Source organism: Oryctolagus cuniculus, chromosome 4, assembly GCF_051225735.1.
Source record: "Oryctolagus cuniculus isolate XC-2025 breed Fujian yellow rabbit chromosome 4, ASM5122573v1, whole genome shotgun sequence".
Classification (NCBI taxonomy): domain Eukaryota; kingdom Metazoa; phylum Chordata; class Mammalia; order Lagomorpha; family Leporidae; genus Oryctolagus; species Oryctolagus cuniculus.
Genome location: NC_142870.1, coordinates 36388810 through 36408703, shown reverse-complemented (window position 1 = coordinate 36408703; position 19894 = coordinate 36388810). Strand labels below are relative to the sequence as shown.

Here is a 19894-nt window from a genome sequence, read left to right as displayed (position 1 = left end):
GAAAAGTCCAAGCATTAAATATGAGTCTGCTACTTTCTCTACACCCAACTATTCTGTGGAAGCAAAGTACATTATGTAGTTTTTCTTAAGTTTAAATTAAGTTTGAGAACATTAAAAAATTTCTGGGTCTATGAAGTAACTTCTTACAAAGTGCATATTCTTATATCACTGTACTTTTTCACTGCATAATTGAGTGGTTAAATGCCTAGTTGTTTTGTTGTTGAGTTTCTTCAGCTCTTTATAGATTCTGGATATTAATCTTTTATCAGTGCCATAGTTTCCAAATATTGTCTCCCATTCTGTTGGTTGCCTTTTCATTTTGCTGAGTGCTTTCTTTGCAGTGCAGAAGCTTCTTAGTTTAATATAATCCTATTTGTCTATGTTTTCTTTGATTGCCTGTGCTTCTGGGGTCTTTTCCAAAAAATCTTTGTCTATGCTAATGTCTTTCAGTGTTTCCCCAATGTTCTCCTCTAGTGATTTGATGGTATCAGATCATATATTTAGATCTTTTGACCCATGTTAAGTTGATTCTTATAAAAGGTGTAAGGTAAGGTAAGGATCTTGTTTCATAGTTCTGCACATGGAAATTCAGTTTTCCCAGCACCATTTGTTGAAAAGTCTGACCTGCCTCCAAGGATTGATTTTAGTTCCTTTGTCAGAGATGAGTTATTTGTAGATGCATGGATTACTTTCTGGAGTTTCTATTCTGTTCCATTGGTCCATATGTCCATTTCGGTGCCAGTACCAAGCTGTTTTGATTGTAACTGACCTGTAGTGTTTCTTGAAATCTGATACTGTGATGCTTCTGGCTTTGTTTTTGTTGTTTAAGGTTGTTGTAGCTATTTGACATCTCTTATGTTTCCATATGAATTTTTGCATTGTTTTTTCTAGATTTGAGGAGAATGTCATGTATTTTCATTGGAATTACATTGCATCTGTTATTTGCTTTTGGTTATTTGGAAATTTTTATATTAATTCTTCCAATCCATGAACATGTAAGATTTTTCATCTTTTAGTGTCTTCTCCTATTTCTTTCTTTAATGTTTTATAATTTTCATTGTATAGATTTTTTACCTCTTTGGTTAAATTTATCCCAAGTTATTTAACTATTTTTTGTGCCTTTTGTGAATAGGACTGATATTATGAGTTCTTTCTCAGCCATGGCATGGTTTCTATATACAAATGCTATTGCATTTTGCGTGTTGATTTTATATGCTACAACTTTTCCAAACTGTCTTTTGAGTTCCATTCATCTCTTAGTAGACTGTTTTGGTTCCCCTATGTAAAAGATCATGTCATCTGCAAACCGGGATAATTTTACTTCCTCCTTTCCATTTGTATCACTTTAATTTATTTTTCTTGCCTAGTGACTCTGGCTAAAACTTCCAGGACTACATTGAGTAGCAGTGGTGAAAGTGGGCATATTTGTCTGGTTCTGGATCTCGGTGGAAATGCTTCCAACTTTTCCCCACTCAATAATATGCTGGCTGTGGGTTTGTCATAAATTGCCTTGATTGTGTGGAGGAATATTCCTCCTATACCCAATTTGCTTAAGGATTTTATCATAAAAGGATGTTATGTTTTATCAAACATTATCTTTTTAAAATTATTCATTTTCATTTTGTTTGAGAGGCAGAGAGACAAGTATCTTCCATCCATTGGTTCACAAGCCAGGAGTCTGGTTCTCAGTCCAGGCCTCCTATGTGGGTGGTAGGAATCCAAGTACTTGAACCATCGTCCTGTGCTTCCCAGGATGATCATTAGCAGGAAGAAGGTTTGGAAGCAGATGAGCCAGGACTCAAAGCAGGACTCTGGCCAGCGCCGTGGCTCAATAGGCTAATCCTCCACCTTGCGTTGCTGGCACACCGGGTTCTAGTCCTGGTCGGGGCGCCGATTCTGTTCCGGTTGCCCCTCTTCCAGGCCAGCTCTCTGCTGTTGGCCTGGGAATGCAGTGGAGGATGGCCCCGGTCCTTGGGCCCTGCACCCCATGGGAAACCAGGAGAAGCACCTGGCTCCTGCCTTCGGATGATGAGCTGGCCGCAGCGCACCAGCTGCCGCAGCCATTGGAGGGTGAACCAACGGCAAAAGGAAGACCTTTCTCTCTGTCTGTCTCTCTCTCACTGTCCACTCTGCCTGTCAAAAAAAAAAAAAAAAAAAAAAAAAAAAAAAAAAAAAAAAAAGCAGGACTCTGAAATGGAATGTGTGCATCTAATGTAGTGTCTCAACTGCTATGTCAAATGCATGCCCCTAAATTTACCTTATAATTGCATTTTTCCTTTAACTTTTTGAAGTCTTCTTGTATTTCAGTAGACTTTATTCTGATGAGCCTCTATTTGTCTCAGAAAATGTGTATGATTTTTTGTGTATATGTAGCAAATACTTCAAAATGAAATTACTCTTTCAAAACACTACATTACAAAAATATTATTCTAAAGTAAATAACAAAGCCAACTTACAAAAAAAACCTCAAAACCCTTTAGTTTAGCTGTGTCACAATTCTAATTTCAGTGCAAGCAGAGAACTAGAAAAAACCCCTTTCTATTGAGATATCCTACCAGTTATTACATGCTGAGTAGGAAAAAAAAATGCTTTGATAATGTACTTGGGTTTAGTTTATAATTAGAGGATCTAAGAATAACTCAATAATATTCAAGAGTGAAGTGAAAAATAAGGTTTAAAAAAGATGGTTTTCCTCAACTAGCATTGAGCAGGAATTAGCTTGTAATGGCATGGGAGATAAGTAAAATAATTAGGTCTATTTGCTTCCTAAAGAGAAGTGGGAACTGATACTTGCTAATCGGTTTAAATCCATAGCCAGCCTTTTAAGTACTGGTGATCACACAGGGCATGACTGAGCAACTCTGCCCCTCAGGGTCTGTGGCCTCTATTCACTTAATCTCTTGCACTCTTTCCACCTTTCCAGGCAAGTTTATTGTTGTGGAAGGCACTGCTTCTGCTCATTCTGTGTTGCATGCAGTTTTGCATACATGACTTTCAGATTTGTTTCCTTGTAATTTATGTGTGCCCCATAAAAAAGTTTATTGTTGATAATAGTTATGTAAGTACACATGCAATATTTCAGTGTACCGTGTCATTTGTATATCACTTGTATTATCTTTGTCCTTTTAAAACTAAAGAAACAGTGCCTGACACTATGTTACAGCAGGTAAAACTGCTGCCTGCAGTGCCAGGATCCCATACAGTCTCCATTCAAGTTCCAGCTTTTCCATTTCTCTTTTTAGAAAACTTTTATTTAATAAATATAAATTTCAAAAGTACAACTTTTGGATTATAGCACTTTTTTCCCCCATAACCACCTGCAAACTATCCCATCTCCTACTCCCTCTCCCATCCCATTCTTCACTAAGATTCATTTTTAATTATCTGTATATACAGAAGATCAACTTAGTATACACTAAGTAAAGATTTCAACAGATTACACCCACACAGACACACAAAGTATAAAGTACTGTTTGAAGACTAGTTTTACCATTAATTCACGTAATAACACAGATTAAGGACAGAGATCCTACATGGGGAGTAAGTGCACAATGACTCCTGTTGATCCAGCTCTTTGCTATGGTTTGGGAAAGCAGTAAAGATGGTCCAAGTCTTTGGGCCCCTGCACCCACGTTGGAGACCAGGAGGAAGATCCTGGCTCCTGGCTTTGTATAGGCCCAACTGTGGCCATTATGGCCATTTGGGGAGTGAACCAGTGGATAGAAGACCTCTCTCCCTTTGCCTCAGCCTCTGTGTAACTCTTTCAAATAAATAAATAAATCTTAGGAAAAAAACCTAAAGAAACAGATACTCCTATTTTTTAAAAACTTTAGTTGTTTGAAGTCAGAGGGACAGAGAGTGACAGAGAGAGAAGAAGGAGAGAGAGGGAGAGAGGGAGAGGGAGTGAGAAAGAGAGAATTCTTTCATCTGCTGGTTCACTCCTCATATGTTTGCAAATGCTGCGTCAGGCTGGGTCAGGCTGAAGCCAGGAGTCAGGAACTCTATCTGGGCCTCCCTCAAGGGTGACAGGAGCTGAAGTACTTGAATTGTAATCTTCTTCTGATTCCCAGGTACATTAACAGGGAGCCAGATTATAAGAGTTGAGTTGGGACTGGAATCTGCATTCCAGTATGGGATGTTGGTGTCCCAAGTTGCTGCTTAATTGGCTATGTCATAATGCCTGCCTAGCTTTTTCAAAAGAAAATTTAATTATTTATTTATTTGAAAGACAGAATGATATACACACACAGAGAGAGAGAGAGAGACAGAGAGAGACAGAGACAGAGAGTGAGAAAGATGTTTTTCTTGCATTCTTGTAGCACTATCATCTATCACAGACCATGGTACAGTTTAGGCATATATAGGGCATATATAGACTATACAAAGGCACTTCAAAGAATCATGGAAAGCAGAATTAAACAATGAGTTTTGTTTGGTGTAAAATTTTAAAATCCATGCATAGACATTTTCTATGAATGCTTTGAAGACCTCTTTGGTTTTTGTTAAGTGAATAAATGAATGTTAAAGAGTCGACAAAGGTTATACTGTACTTTCTTCATATTTTTAAATATTTTAGTGGCTTTCACTACTTCTAAAATAAAATATTTTAGTATGAAAATAACATCAGAACATCAAGTAATATTTAGAAACTGGAGAAACTTAGAAGGAAACAAAAGCTACCCTTCTTCAAATAGTCTCTAAGAAATGACATTGATTTTTATTTTTAAAATTTTTAAAGATTTATTTATTTATTTGAAAGGCAGAGTTACAGAGACATAGGAAGAAACAGAGAGAGAGAGAGAGAGAGAGAGAGAGAGAGAATTTTCCATCCACTGGGGCACTCCCCAAATGGCAGCATCACTTGGGGCTGTGCGAGGCTGAAGCTAGGAGCTTCCTCTGGGTCTCCCATGTGGTTTCAGGGGCCCAAGGACTTGAACCATCTTATGCTGCTTTCTGATGTGCTGGATTGGAGATGGAGCAGCCGGGCCTAGAACTGGCACCCATATGGAATGCCGGTGCTACAGTCAGTGGCTTAACCCACTGTGACATAGTGCTGGCCCTGAAATTGAGAGGTAGAGTCTCCCTGGCCCTACACACAGACGGGAAGAGACAGAGAAAGAGAGAGATCTTCAATTCACTGGTGAACTCCTCAAATGCCTGCAACAGTTCACACTAGGCCAAGCCAACCTTGGAGCCTGTTAGTCCATCTGATTCTCCCAAGTGGTTGACAGGGACCCAAGTACTTGGGTGATCATCTGCTGTCTTTTCAGGCTCATTAAAAGAAGCTGGATCCAAAGTGGAATAGTCAAGACTTGAACCACACATTCCAATATGGGATTCCAGTGTCCTATGCAGAGAATTAACCCACTGTACCACATTGCTCACCTCCACATTTAGATTCTTTTTAGTTCTTTTTTTCTAGCTCCTTCCCCATCCTCTTTCCATCAGTCTCTCTCTCCAGCTAGAATTCCAGAGCTTACTCCTCTATAAATCCTTGTTTTTGCACCACACATAACTCTGTGTACAGGTTTCAATTCCTTAGGATTCATTTGAAAAAGAGCACCTTACTTAGAGTGGACCAAAAGCTCTTTATCTCCAAAGTCCTCCAGGGGCATTGTGGTTTCGGGGCTTCTTTCCTTTATGAACTTCATTTTTTTCTGCTTCCCAGAAGCAGAAGTAAGGGTTTCCCTTATTTTTTCTTCAATTTAGGGATACAGCTGACTAGTTCAAGCATTTGATATTTGGTCTGTAATGTGTTCTAAGTTATTTATAAATGCATACAGGATCATCTGTCTTTTCCTTCTTCCATTATCATTGAGCACCTGTTGAGTGCTAGGTGCTGCTATGCATGGCAGGTTGGCAGGGCAGGGAGATAGAAGGCTTTCAGTTATGATCTAGCTATTTATTAGCTAAACAGAGTATTTCAACATTATAAATGCTTTCTAAACAAACTAATTTTATGGCTCTTTCCCTTCAAAAGTAAGAATTAATCCACGCTCAAAGTAGTGACTTAAATTATATTTCCCTTTTAAAGTTACATTGAAATACAAAATGATACATACATGTAGTGATTGTTTGACCTATAATTAAAATAGTCTTCAGGATTATTCTTAGTTCATATCTTTTTGCATTAAAAATTTTATGTTAATATTTTATTTAGGGTGGATTTTCTCTCTTAGATCAACTGCACATAACTTTATTTTGGAATGATTAATTATTTACTTACCTCTTTAGAGAATCAAGATTTCTGTTTATGTACTTAAAATTCACTATAGTGTGTACTTTAGTATACTATTTAAATATTTATTATGAGTGAAAATTTAGATTTTAGATAACATTGGGAATACCGTTTACATTTCCATATTTTGGGTGCCACATGATAAGAATCTAACTCTCAGCTTCCTTTGTCTGAATGTGCATTAGAATCTGTAAAAGCCCAAAGAAATAAGAGCAATGGGAAACATACAAGGAAGAAAGCTTGCAATTAGTTTGCTAATGTGTAGAAGATTTTCTTCAGAAATTCTTGTTCATGTCAAAAGTACTGACTGAGTTTTTAAAGTGAGTGATGCTGACTGCATTCCTATAGGGATTTCTCAGTAATCCTTTAAAAGGTTATTTTAAGTATTTTGTTTTCCAGAAGTATAATTGCCTCTAGACAATTATCCTTAAAATTGCAATTCCATACTTTTATCTTACAGACCTTAACAACTCACCTGTTATCAAGAAAGAATCAAGGCCTCTTTAAAGATGACACATATATGACTACTGAATTTGAAATAAAATTGAAAGCTTTATTTTTAGTATTTTGTTTGATTTTAGGTTATTTGCATATAGCAAATTACAACAATACTATGTTGATCCTAAAAAAATCTAATGCAACTTTTTAGAGAAAGAAATGATAAATAATACTTTACATAATAATTTTAGAAGTCATCCCCCTATGTTTAATAATTGTATTATATTCATGCTTGTTTTCAATTTATGACTCAAAAGTCTGTTTTTGGACATAAAAAAGTAAGATTAATTTCTAGATAAATTTTTTTCTCTCATGAGTTTATACTGGGGATATAATTTGTGAAACAAGGTTTATTTTATAAACAAGATTTATTTTATGTAGTTATAAGTGTATTTTTATTTATTTATTTATTATTTTTTGACAGGCAGAGTGGACAGTGAGAGAGAGAGACAGAGAGAAAGGTCTTCCTTTGCCATTGGTTCACCCTCCAATGGCCGCTGCGGCTGGCGCGCTGCGGCTGGCGCACTGCGCTGATCCGAAGGCAGGAGCCAGGAACTTATCCTGGTCTCCCATGGGGTGCAGGGCCCAAGTACTTGGGCCATCCTCCACTGCACTCTCTGGCCCCAGCAGAGAGGTGGCCTGGAAGAGGGGCAACTGGGACAGAATCCAGCGCCCCGACTGGGACTAGAACCCCGTGTGCCGGAGCCGCAAGGCGGAGGATTAGCCTAGTGAGCCGTGGCGCCGGCCTATAAGTGTATTTTTGACTTGCCACTTCAGTAGGGAAGTCTACTCATGTCCTATGTGTTGAGGTTATAGTTGGCTCAAATTTATAACCATCTGCTATTTCCATTTTATATATAGAGAAATGAAGTGCAAATTCATGTTGATTGTAATACCATGCCATTTGTCTTAATATGTAGAAAATCCAAGATTATGATTAACTATATTATTTTAGCTTATTTTAAAAAAATCATAGGACCTACCAAATATTGTTTTTCATAATTCAAAATATGGCCCCAGTTCCTTTTTCAGTGAAAATTACAAAGGTCCAATTGGTCCTAATATTTGAAATAAGCTATTATATTTTATAATAAAAACATAGTTTTAGACTTAGTTATTTTGGTTGTATAGAATAAGCACTGGGGTGTCCAATTACAAATGACTTTTTATTCTGGCTACCCATTGCATTTTTGTATTTGTAAGGGGAAGGAAACAAAAGACTGTTAGGACTTTTCACTTAGTAATACATTAAAAACAGTAGTATGTCTTCTAAAACTTGAAAGTAATACATTTAAGTGCATTTGATGCAATGGCTTAAGATGCTGCTTGGATCACCTGCAGCCCCTATCAGTGTCTGGTTGGAGTCTTCGTTCCTTTGTTTAGTATCCAGCTTCCTGCTAATGGGCATCCTGGGAGGTAGCAGGTGGAGTAAAATTCTCAACTAAATCCAGTTTGTAAATTTCCTTCCAAATTTTGGGGGAGGTAGCAATTAATTTCTTTCTAAATTAATAAGAATTCAAATATAATTCCAGAAGAGGCTGGGGAGGAGATCATAAAATCAAATGATGATGCTTATGCCAACCTCTGAAACACTAGATTAATGGTTCCAACACATGGGTCAATGTAATGTTATTTTAGGCATCAAAGATTACACTAGGCCATAAAGTGTAGGTATTAAATATCTTCATTTTATGAATGAAGAAACTAACATTCAAAAAAGTTAAACCATTTGCCCAGACTCAAATAGCTAAGTGGCAGAGCCTAGATTTGAGCCTAGGCGTCTGATCAGAATCCAGTCTCTAGTTTTAGTTAGTTTACTCACAGATGCTAGAGTAGTTCATGTTTTTTGTTGGTGTTTTGTCTCCACATTCTCACCTACCCCCATAATTAACTTCCCCTGATTTCAATTTCTTTTACTATTGTCTTCACTTATGTGGCTCTTCTTTTTCAATATTATTCTTGTTGATATTTCTGTCTCCTTTCATAGACTTCAGGCTTTTGAAATTGGGGATTATATTTTTTCTTTTCTTGTGTTGCCAAAGCTTAGCACAATTCATCATATAATATAATCTAATATTGTTTCTTTATACAAAATGGAAGAATATAATAAACAGATGGATAGATCAATGGAGACGAGAGTGAGAGAATTTCGGTTTAAGATACACAGATACTGGCCGGTGCCGCGGCTCACTAGGCTAATCCTCTGCCTGAGGCGCTGGTATTCTGGGTTCTAGTCTCCGTCGGGGCATCGGTTCTGTCTCAGTTGCTCCTCTTCCAGTCCAGCTCTCTGCTGTGGCCCAGGAGGGCAGTGCAGGATGGCCCAAGTCCTTGGGCCCTGCACCCACATGGGAGACCAGGAGGAAGCACCTGGCTCCTGGCTTTGGATCAGCACAGCGCGCCGGACATAGTGGCCATTTGGGGGGTGAACCAACAGAAGGAAGACCTTTCTCTCTGCCTCTCTCTCACTGTCTAACTCTGCCTGTCCAAAAAAAAAAAAAAAAAGATATGCAGATATTTTTGTTTGAGTTTACAGAAAGTAAAATCCTTTAATTTGCATGTTAATTGGAAATTTTACAAAAGGGCAAAGAGAAAGAATGAACTCAGCTCATGAGCTGCAGTCCTCCAATCCCTTTGGTTATAGGTCAGAGTGAGATCCAAATGAAGCAATTCTGGCAGTTGATGCCCTCATATCTTCTGTAGTATTTGGGTCCCATGTTAGAAACGTCTTAAGGATACTCCTTAAGTATCCACCTTATTAGAAGAGGGAGGCGCATGGAAAATTGCTTTAAAAATTTAATTTTTTCTACTGTCAGTATTTTTCATATCTCTGGGGACACAGCCATTTGATGTTAGGTTCCATAAGATTATTATTCAAACATCAGATAGTCACTCCTAGAATTTCATTTAGGTTTATATTGGTATTCATTTTAGATGAGTTTTAATAATGACCATCAGTTAATTATTGGGTTTATTATAAAAATTGGTGAGAAAAGGATATTTTTCCATCTTGGTAATCTTTAGGTAGTAAATTATGATCAAGAGAAATTAGGATAAAAGACAATACCTGAGTAAAATGACATGTTTCGTTTATCATGTAGTTCTTTTAATACGTTCTGTTCTCCTTTACTGTGTATCATTTCAGGTCAAAGTAGTAGTGTTCACATAGACTTAGGACTGTTTTATACTTATTATTCCAACAGTAATCATATTTGGGAAATGCACATAGCCTCGTAGAAGGTATTTAAGTCTGCTCTCTATACAGTGAGTAATTAATGGGTACTGCTTTTTTTTTTTTTTTTTTTTTTTTTTTTGTGGACAGTGAGAGAGAGAGAGAGAGAGACAGAGAGAAAGGTCTTCCTTTGCTGTTGGTTCACCCTCCAATGGCCGCCGTGGCGCTGATCCGAAGCCAGGAGCCAGGTGCTTTTCCTGGTCTCCCATGGGGTGCAGGGCCACAGCACTGCACTCCTGGGCCACAGCAGAGAGCTGGCCTGGAAGAGGGGCAACCGGGACAGAATCCGGCACCCTGACTGGGACTATAACCCGGTGTGTCGGCGCCGCAAGGCAGAGGATTAGCCTATTGAGCCGCCGGAGGTACTGCTTTCTTATTTTTAACAAATATCTCCTTCTAGGATAAAATTCTGTCAGTAAAATATAGGATCATTGCCCATGATAGGATTTATGTTAACACTGGACACCCTTCTACTATTAATATGTAAGTGGAGCTTAAGTAAAAAGGTGAAGAGGCAAGATTTTTTTAAGAATATAAACTTCCTTTTACACGGATAGGCTTATTATCAGGACAGTTGTATGTATCCCCAGTCACACCTTGGACAGATGTCACCAAATTGCCTATTAATATTCATTGTGTAGTTGTCAGCTCATTGCATTTGTTTGTCTTGTGTTTTTAGTAATTTTACAAGTATAATTGTCCTGTAAGGTGCTATTATATGATACATGACACAAACGGATGTTTTAGTCATTTTAAATTTTCTAATTGTATCTCCCAAGGAATATGAGGAAGTCTGGCTCAAAACAAGATTTTTTTCATGAAATTAAAACTGTTTTTCTATCTACTAAGAAACAGACTTGAAAACTTAACTCGAAGACAAATCTTACTGTCTTAAGAGAAAAGACAAATAAAATGGTATAGATAAAAAGAATAAAGTTATACACATATTATATGCCTCAACAGAATGTTAGCAAGATCAGCCTCTTAACTGGTTACATGCCTGTGTTTCTATAGAAGTGATGTCTCAGAGGGGGAAACAGTTTACATCCAACTAGGAGTTTGGTTTCCTCATCGTAAATCTCCCATGACTTTGATATATTCCCTTGAAATACTTAGCACTTATGTGTATATCTTTTTCCAGCTGGGGGTGTATAAATATTTAGATATTGCAGTCACTCATGTTTATATTTTATCTTCCAGTGGGGCAGTTGGTGAAGGAATCCTGCCCTGATGCTGGTCTTGCATGAAGTCAATCCTTGTTATACCCCATGGTTCTACTAGGGTTCTTGCTGAGGGTGATTGACAGTTATCATCCTGATTCTTTGTTAAAACCTCCACTCCTCAGACCATTCTGTCTTTTATCCTCTCTTTTTAACTTTTCAGCGTCCTGTGCAGAATGTGGTTAAAACCTGGGAGTTGGCTTTGCCAATCGCAATGTAAACCTTGACTGTTTTTACATCAAATATATACTTAATAGCATAACTAGAGTGGTGAGGTACTCAGAATTTGTGATTGAAAAGAGGAAATATTGGGGCCTGTGCTGTGGCACAGTGGGTTAACGCCCTGGCCTGAAGCACCGACATCCCAAATGGGTGCTAGTTCTAGTCCCGGCTGCTCCTCTTCTGATCCAGCTCTCTGCTGTGGCCTGGGAAAGCAGTAGAAGATGGCACAAGTCCTTGGGCCCCTGCACCCACGTGGGAAACCTGGAAGAAGCTCCTGGCTCCTGGCTCGGGATTGGCACAGCTCTACCTGTTGCGGCCATCTGGGGAGTGAACCATCGGATGGAAGACCTCTCTCTCTCTCTCTGTCTCTCTGTCTCTCTGCCTCTTCTCTCTCTGTGTAACTCAGACTTTCAAATAAAATCTTTTTAAAAAAAAAAGAGAAAATATTTTATGAATAAAGAATAAAAATATTATATATGATGTTACATAAAAGAGGATACTTTGAGAAGTTTGTGAGAAAATAGAATTAAAAGATGCTTGGAGCCAGCGCTGTGGCACAGCGGTTTAAAGCCCTGGCCTGAAGCGCCAGCATCCCATATGGGCGCCGGTACTAGTCCTGGCTGCTCCTCTTCCCATCCAGCTCTCTGCTATGGCCTGGGAAGCGGTGGAGGATGGCCCAAGTCCTTTTGAGAAAATGACAGTTACAGAGGGTAGCTGGGTGACTTTTGTGTTAAGTACGCTGGTGGATGAAGGCTGGGAACCAGTTATATTGTTTTAATTGTACAAAGAATTGTGTAGGATTTGAATTTCTCAGAATATTTAATACTGATAATGTAAAGATGCTTAATTATGTAAGCTCATATTTGGAAAAGATGATACTGCACAAGGAAAGCTTTATAACCTCATATATTCATTATCAAAGTCCTGAGTTAAGCAACAATGAGATCACTTGGATTACATGTAGATATTTTATGCATGAGGAAAAATAAAATGTCATCAGGTTGAGTTTCATGCTGTTTTAGCATCTACACTTTAAACAATCAAAGCTAACACTTCCAGTGTTGGAAGCAAGAATGGACAATGCATATTTATCTATAGATTTTAACTAATTAATTCTAATGTGTTTATGGAATATTTGGGAAGAGCAAGGGTGTGGAGTTGAACTAGGATTAAATTCCAGCACTGCTGTCTCCCAGCTGAGTCTTGCTTCTCCATATGGACCCCAGATATAACAGCACTCACTTGGTGAAGATGCTGTTGTGATAAAGGAGATGAAAGAGAGGTAACGGTAGTTTCTGTTTTCATTCCTTTTCTTCCTCTTTAGTCTTGATAAGGAATAATTTATTATGTTTTATAAAAATGATTTCCATTTATGGTTTATATTACTGAGGTTAACCAGTCATATATTATAAATATTAATGCAAATGAGAAAATCCCTTTCCTGAAGGTTTTACATTTTAAGAAGCACAGAATTTTTATATTTTTGTAACAATCTACAAATAGTATATTTGGTTGTATAGTCACACAACATTTTTTGTAACCCTGTTCATTCTCTTTAGATTATTATATGCTTAATACAGTATATTTTGTCCTGGGATGTGTTTCTCAGAAACAATGTTCATTGGGATATCCTACCAAAAAAAAAAAAAAAAAAAAAAAAAAGAGAGAGAAGTTTAGGATATGCTTCTGGCATACCATAATATATATTAGCAAGACTGAAGATCCTGAGAACTGCAACTCTTTTTTTTTCTTTGTGTATTAACAATCAGGGGAAAGGGTATTCCTTGGAGCATTTTTGAAAATTGTCCTTCAGTAATATAGAAAGCATTTTTATTGCTGGGACTTTTATGTAATGCTGCTGTACAAACATTGTGTTGGAAACTTGGGCCTGAGTTCCCTGCTCCCAAAAGTCACATTGGCTGTGGTCCAACTGCATGGAACTGCAAGTTAGGGACAGAGGAGCGCTCAGCAGCACTGTGCTGTGTGGAGCGTGGTTGACCTCCAGGTTCTGTAATTGCCCGTTACTTCCTCTACTCCCTCTCTCTAGGCAGTTTTATTCTTTCCCATGGTTTTCATCGCCAGCTCTATTCTAATTGACAGCTCCAGCTGAGATTTCTTTTCTAAGGTCAGACTTGGATATACAGTTGGCAACTTGTCATTTCCATTCGGAGATTCTAGAAGTACCCCAAACTTGTCTCAAACTGATTTAATCATCTTGTCTACCCTTTATCTTCTCACCAAATCATAGTCTTTTATTTCCTGGCTTTATTGAGAGTACCTTTCACCCACTACAGAAAACAGTCTTGGAATCTCCCTACCTCTGCTTCTGCTCCATCCTGTGTATTTCCATTTCCTTCATCCCCCATATTGCCAGTGTGTAGATTTCATTGATTGTTTAAATTTAAAAAAATTATCTGAGGGGCTGGCACTGTGGCATAGCAGGTTAAGCTGCTGCCTGCATCACCAGCATCCTGTATAGGCACAAGTTGAAGTTCCAGCTCTTCCACTTCCGGTCCAGCTCCCTGCTATTGCGCCTGGGAAAGCAGTAGAGGATGGCACAAGTCCTTGGGCCCCTGCACCCACGTGGGAGACCTGGAAGAAGCTCCTGGCTCCTGGCTCCGGATTGGCCCTGTTCCGGCCATTGCATCCATCCCTCTCTCTTCCCCAATGTCTCTGTAGCTCTGCCTTTCAAGTAAATGAATACATATTTTTAAAAATTTATTTAAGAGGAGGAGAGGGAGAGCCAGCACACCTCCATTCGCTTATACACTCTATGAATGCCCACAACAGCTAGGATTGGCCTGTGCTTATCATGGACCAGGAATACAATCCAGGTCTTCCCTGTGGGGGACAGGAACTCATTTATTTGCACCATCATGGCTGCTTCACAGCCATGTTATTAGCAGGAAGCTGGAATTGAGAACTAGAGTTGAACCCAGGTGCCATAATGTGGCATACAGACATCTCAGCTGGCAACTTATCCATTAGGTAAACACTCACCCCTCTATTGATTTTGACTTAGTATCTCTGGATTTCTCCCTGTATTTTCCTTTTTGTCTGTCAATGTCTAAATTTAGGTTCTTGGACTTTTTCTTCATGAAGGCACTTCCTTTCCTAGCTTAGCCTGGAAAGTGTAGTTTCTTTAAACTGAACAACCGCATTGATCCCTTGCTAAAAATTTTAATATGGTTTCCTGTTGCCTTCAAAAATGCTCCAGAACTCTGTTGTGAAATACAGAGCTCATCACATGGTTTCTTTTAGCTGTTTCTTCTGGTTCATGCTGCCCAGTCTCACATGCACCTGATATTCAGGCCGCCATAACCTACCTGCAGGTCCCCTGAGTGTCTCTTGCACTCCTGTAGCTGTGCCTAGGCTGAAGCCGTTTCCTTCCTTTACATTTTGGCGCAGTCTTCAGGTCTCATCTCTAGTTTCCTGTCTCCAAATACTTTGTCTGACCTGCTCAGGTGGTCTGTGGTGCCCCTTCTTTGTGTTTTCCTAGCAACTTATGGCATTGTGTCTCCCATCTGAAATGGACTCTCAGAATTTAAAATAAAATTTGCTTTAATCAAATATCTATCATCTCAGCAGTTAATCCTCATTAACATTTTCACAGCCAAGGTAAAGGTCAATAATATGACACTATTTTCTGAAGTTCTACAGCACTGGCAATTATGAGTAATCTAAAATCCAATCTAAATTTCACTTGACTCAATGTAGCCTTTGTGGTAGAGTGTGGGTTTCCAAGTTATTTTTTCCCTGATGTTGCTGGTTTCTTTGGCCCTTTCTGAGAGCTTGGTTTCATTTAAAGACCTTACAACATGCTATATACCATGCACTAAAGCTATTTTACAATATTTCACATTATGAAAGTAGCACTCATTGTTTCAGATTATACTTTTTGTGTCATAGTAGATGTAAGCAAATAATATATCTGAGTTTTATTGTTCATTTATTCATTTTATTAAGAAAACTATTAATTGCATTAGTTACAAATTAAATAAAAGATATAAATAAGCCTCATGTGGAGTTTATGAAATATTGAACAGTGTGGCTATTTGTTATAATTTAGAAAAATAAAATCTTTTGAAGTCTCTAGAATGCGGGATTCTTAAGCTTCATTCTGCTCAGTTAGGTCTTTCTTATCAACACTTCATTCTTTTCATTTATTTAATACATATTTATTGAGTATTGGAGTATGCTGAGCACTCAGCGAAGCATCAGGCAAACTCAGACCCACTGGTAAGAGTAGAGGGAAAGAGACATATTGAAAAGATTAAGCACATAGATTTAAATTATAATTCTGATCATTCAGGCCAGGGGTGGCTTTATATGTTAGTTAGGTGTGTGATAACAGCATCTAATTGCTTGGTGAAAGATCAGGGAAGGCAAGGATTTGAAGCATCTGTGGGTACAGATAAACTAGGATAAGAGCTTTTGGAGCCCAGGTCCTGGGGCAGGCTCTGGCCATGTGTCTGGAGGAAGCACAGTATATGTGTGGAACTAACAACAGGCTGAGTGAAGAGATCAGAGAAAGGAGTGAACAGGAGGAGTCTGGAGACAGAAGGAGTCTGGAGAGCCTGGCTCTTGTGGGCCTTGTTAGCAGCCTTATCTGTACAGCAGTAAGTTTATTTTAACAGCCACTGCAGTAGAGGAAGACCTAGGTTGTATTTGCATTTCAAAGCCATCATCTGGATAGATAGAAGGGAAACCTTTTAAGTAGTTTTTCTAAATGTGGTGTGAAGGAATAACCGTTGGACCTGGAATGCTTGCTAGCTGTAGAGATCAGGATGAGTAGACTGACTTGGGAAATTTGGGGGAGGATTTAGAAACAGAAGGGGAGGTGTTCAGGAAGACTGATTTCTACTTTGCCTTATTCTTTGCAATGGGGGCACTGTATGAGAGCAAGATTTAGGGCTCAGTTAAGTGACACCTTGGACAGTTAAATTTAAGAATTCTTTGAGATATTTACATATTTATTCTATACATAGCAGTAATAAGATAGGAATATTTAAAAATGTGAAACATCTTTATTTTTTAAATTATGCTTTCTTTGTAAAAAAAATAAGGTACAGACACAGAAAACATTTAAATAGCATATACATTCAGGGCCTCATGTATTAGGTAATACAGAAGGTATAAAATGCAGATCTCAAGATCTTTTTCTATTTTCTATTGTGCTTAAATATTTAAACTCAGTTATTTAATGTTTCATTTGAAGTCTATTAAAATGTCAATTACTGGTAAGCAATTATGAAATTATTAGTAACAACTCTGAGGGAGGTATATTTATAAAACATCAGGTATAAAATGTATAGACATGAAAGATGAGACATAACACTCCATATAAAGGAGAGTTTCATTACATAGTTGAATATAGATATTCAGTAGTTACAGCATATGTTTGGTGAAAAGTACTAAGGAGGCGATTCCAGGGAGCCGTGCCATTATAAGTGATATTCTGGAAGCTGTTCCCTGGTTGTTTCACACATTCCTCTGCAGACACAGTCACCAGACATGGTATAAACAGACAGTGTAATGGGTACTCAGAGGATCTGGGGAGGTGATATGAAGAGAGGACCAGATTTGTAAGGGGAAACGCTGAGAAAAAGAACTTTGTAAGTGGGAGTTCAAAAGGAGTCAGAGGTTGGAAGGTGTCGTCAAGGGGTCCACCAGAAGGATTAGTCAGTACGTAGGGTGGGAAGAGGAGGCCAACACTATACAGGGTTTGCACAGCAGTGTTAAAGCCTAAGAGGCTTTGCCCTGTTTGCAAGTGACAGTTGAACATCTTCTGTCCTTTCTTCTGCAGGCTCCCGTCTTCGTCAGGAAGATTTTCCACCTCGCATTGTTGAACACCCTTCTGACCTAATCGTCTCAAAAGGAGAACCTGCCACTCTGAACTGTAAAGCAGAAGGCCGCCCCACCCCCACCATTGAATGGTACAAAGGCGGGGAGAGAGTGGAGACAGACAAGGATGACCCTCGCTCCCACCGGATGTTGCTGCCAAGTGGATCTTTATTTTTCTTGCGCATCGTGCATGGACGAAAAAGTAGGCCCGATGAAGGTGTCTACGTCTGTGTAGCAAGGAATTACCTCGGAGAGGCTGTGAGCCACAATGCATCGCTGGAGGTAGCTAGTAAGTAAAATGGGCTTTCTGTATTGGGTGGGGGGAGTGGTGGTGGGGTCATTGCCTTGATAAGCGTGGTAAGAAACTAAATCCCATATCACAGGCTTCACCTGATTCTATCTATATAGTCTATATTATTTGATTTTCTTCTCATCCTAGCCGGTTCTTCACGTTTAATTGGGATTAATTTAGTTGTTGAACTATTTGACTTTTGATTTGGAGCTATTTTCTGTTGAATATCTTCATTAAGATTTTTTTCTTCCTTTGTTTCTTTAAAATAAAATAAAATAAGAATTTTTCTTATAAGTAGAATAATGTGTGATATTTTAAATTTATCTTCATTAACAGAAATGTTTTTAAAGGTAGTCAAAGTATGGTTTTAAGATGTTTCTAATTCTTGGAAATGTATTATACTTCGGTTACAGCTGTATCCAGGAAAAGTATGTATATACTTTATAATTTATTAGGCTGGCTACTGTGGTGGGCCCTAGGAGGAAAACAGGTGTATGTAATCCTCAGGTCATTGATGGTTTAGTTTATTTAAGTAAAGACCAAATGTATCTCACTTGAAATTACTTCAGTAAGGATTTGTTAACTAATGATAAAATTGTTATATCCAGAGTCTGGAAGTAGGTTGTGTTTGAATAAGAATTGGACTGATCTTATTTTCTGTCCACATTCAAGAAATAGTCAAAAAATTCAGTTTCTTGAAAAGAATCCTGCTGTGTATATATGAAAGAAATTATGAGTTGCATAGGCATGGGAAAGATGAATGAAACTTAGATATGAGTCATTTTGTTTAGCCATATATCATTACATATAAAGCTATCTACATAATTATGTAGGTATTTATATATGATATTTTACAAGATGATTGATATTTTAATATAACTGCTCACAATTTTAATTATCAGTCTTCATCATACCCAAAGTTATGTCTAATATTCAATTTGAATATATAGAACCTTACTATTATAAAGTTATATTTGCAGGAAGGAATTTAGGGACAGATTATTCAGACTCAATCATATTATTAATGTGCACTCAGTCCCAGAGAATTTAAATGACTTGAGCACCCTCGCAGGGTTATGTACTACTTGTGTTGGAGTGCCAAGGATATTATTAAATCGAGCAAAAATTGAAGTTACCATTCCTAAACTATAACAAAAGTAGCCATTCTTGTTTTAAAAACATTTTTTTAAATATACATTTATATTTTTCTGTTGATAATGGTCTTATAGTCTTTCTTATAGCCTTGATTCTCAGTGAAGGTCTTAGATGTAAATCAGTGAGGTATATGGAAGCTGTAATCATAGCAGGAAGCTATTTTGCTTTTGCTATACCTAGTTTTAAATGTGGTCCAAGCCAAAGACGTATAAGTGCTCAATTTTTATGCTTTGATGAAGCCATCATTCACAGTTATGATATTAGCATCTTTGTAACTTTTGACCAATTTGTATTTAAAAGTCATCCTCTGTGGGGATAAAATTAAATTAATGTTTGAAAACAAATTGAGATAAAAAAGAAAAATGACATACATGACCTAGCTCTTATTTTTGATAGGTAAGAAATTGAAGACCAAAAATGAGTGTTCTTTGGAATTATAATTTGTTACAAAAGAAGTGTATACAAGTATCAAAGATCATCTTCTGTTTTATTTCTTACTCACATTTTTAATGTTAGAGTTAAAACAAATAAAGCAAAACATTATAGACTTGAAGTTGTACATGCTTACCTTCTTAGATCTTTCTTTTGACAACACCTCTAGTTTTGCCTCAGAGGATCAAGATACTCTTAACGCACTGGGATTTAGAGAATTCTTTTCTAATCTGAGTTTTTGTAGGCATTTTAATGGTACTATGAGTTTCCAGTTAAGTTCTCTAAGATAGACATTCCATTACCTTGGAAGGCCAGTATGTGAGAAGCTCTCCAGTCTTAGTGAAGAAATGTCCTGTCCTAGAATTCAAACCAGACGTAAAACCATTATATCACTTCTCCCAACACAGTATTAAATACTGAGCCCTTTAGTGCATAATTTAACATTATGTTTTCCATTGTGTCTCCAAAATGTTTTCAAGCTCCAAATGAAAAAGTATAATGCAATTCACTGAATAAAATTTAATGTAAGTCCTGCAAAAAATACTCCAAAATGATATTCAGCTGCAATCCATATACATGTGAAGTGAGTAATATATAGATTTGAGATATTTCTTAAATGTAGCTTGGTATTAATAATAATAGTTTGAGAATAAGCATCATTATTCATGGTAAGGATAATTTTTTGCAACCCTGAGAAAAGTTTGAGCAATTTTACATCCAATAGTTTTTTACTAATTTCATTACAGTGATGAAAAGCATGTTTT

General features: G+C 37.6%; 1 protein-coding gene across 7 annotated transcripts in view; it reads left to right on the top strand.

The window, feature by feature from the left end:
- ROBO1 (roundabout guidance receptor 1) overlaps positions 1-19894 on the top strand; it is a 1247412-nt gene that overhangs the window by 853567 nt on the left and 373951 nt on the right. For all 7 annotated transcript variants that reach the window (XM_089330676.1, XM_089330673.1, XM_089330675.1 and 4 more), the window contains one exon: positions 17214-17540. In XM_089330676.1, coding sequence (XP_089186802.1) covers positions 17214-17540 — 327 coding nt within the window. The remainder of the gene's footprint in view (positions 1-17213; positions 17541-19894) is intronic.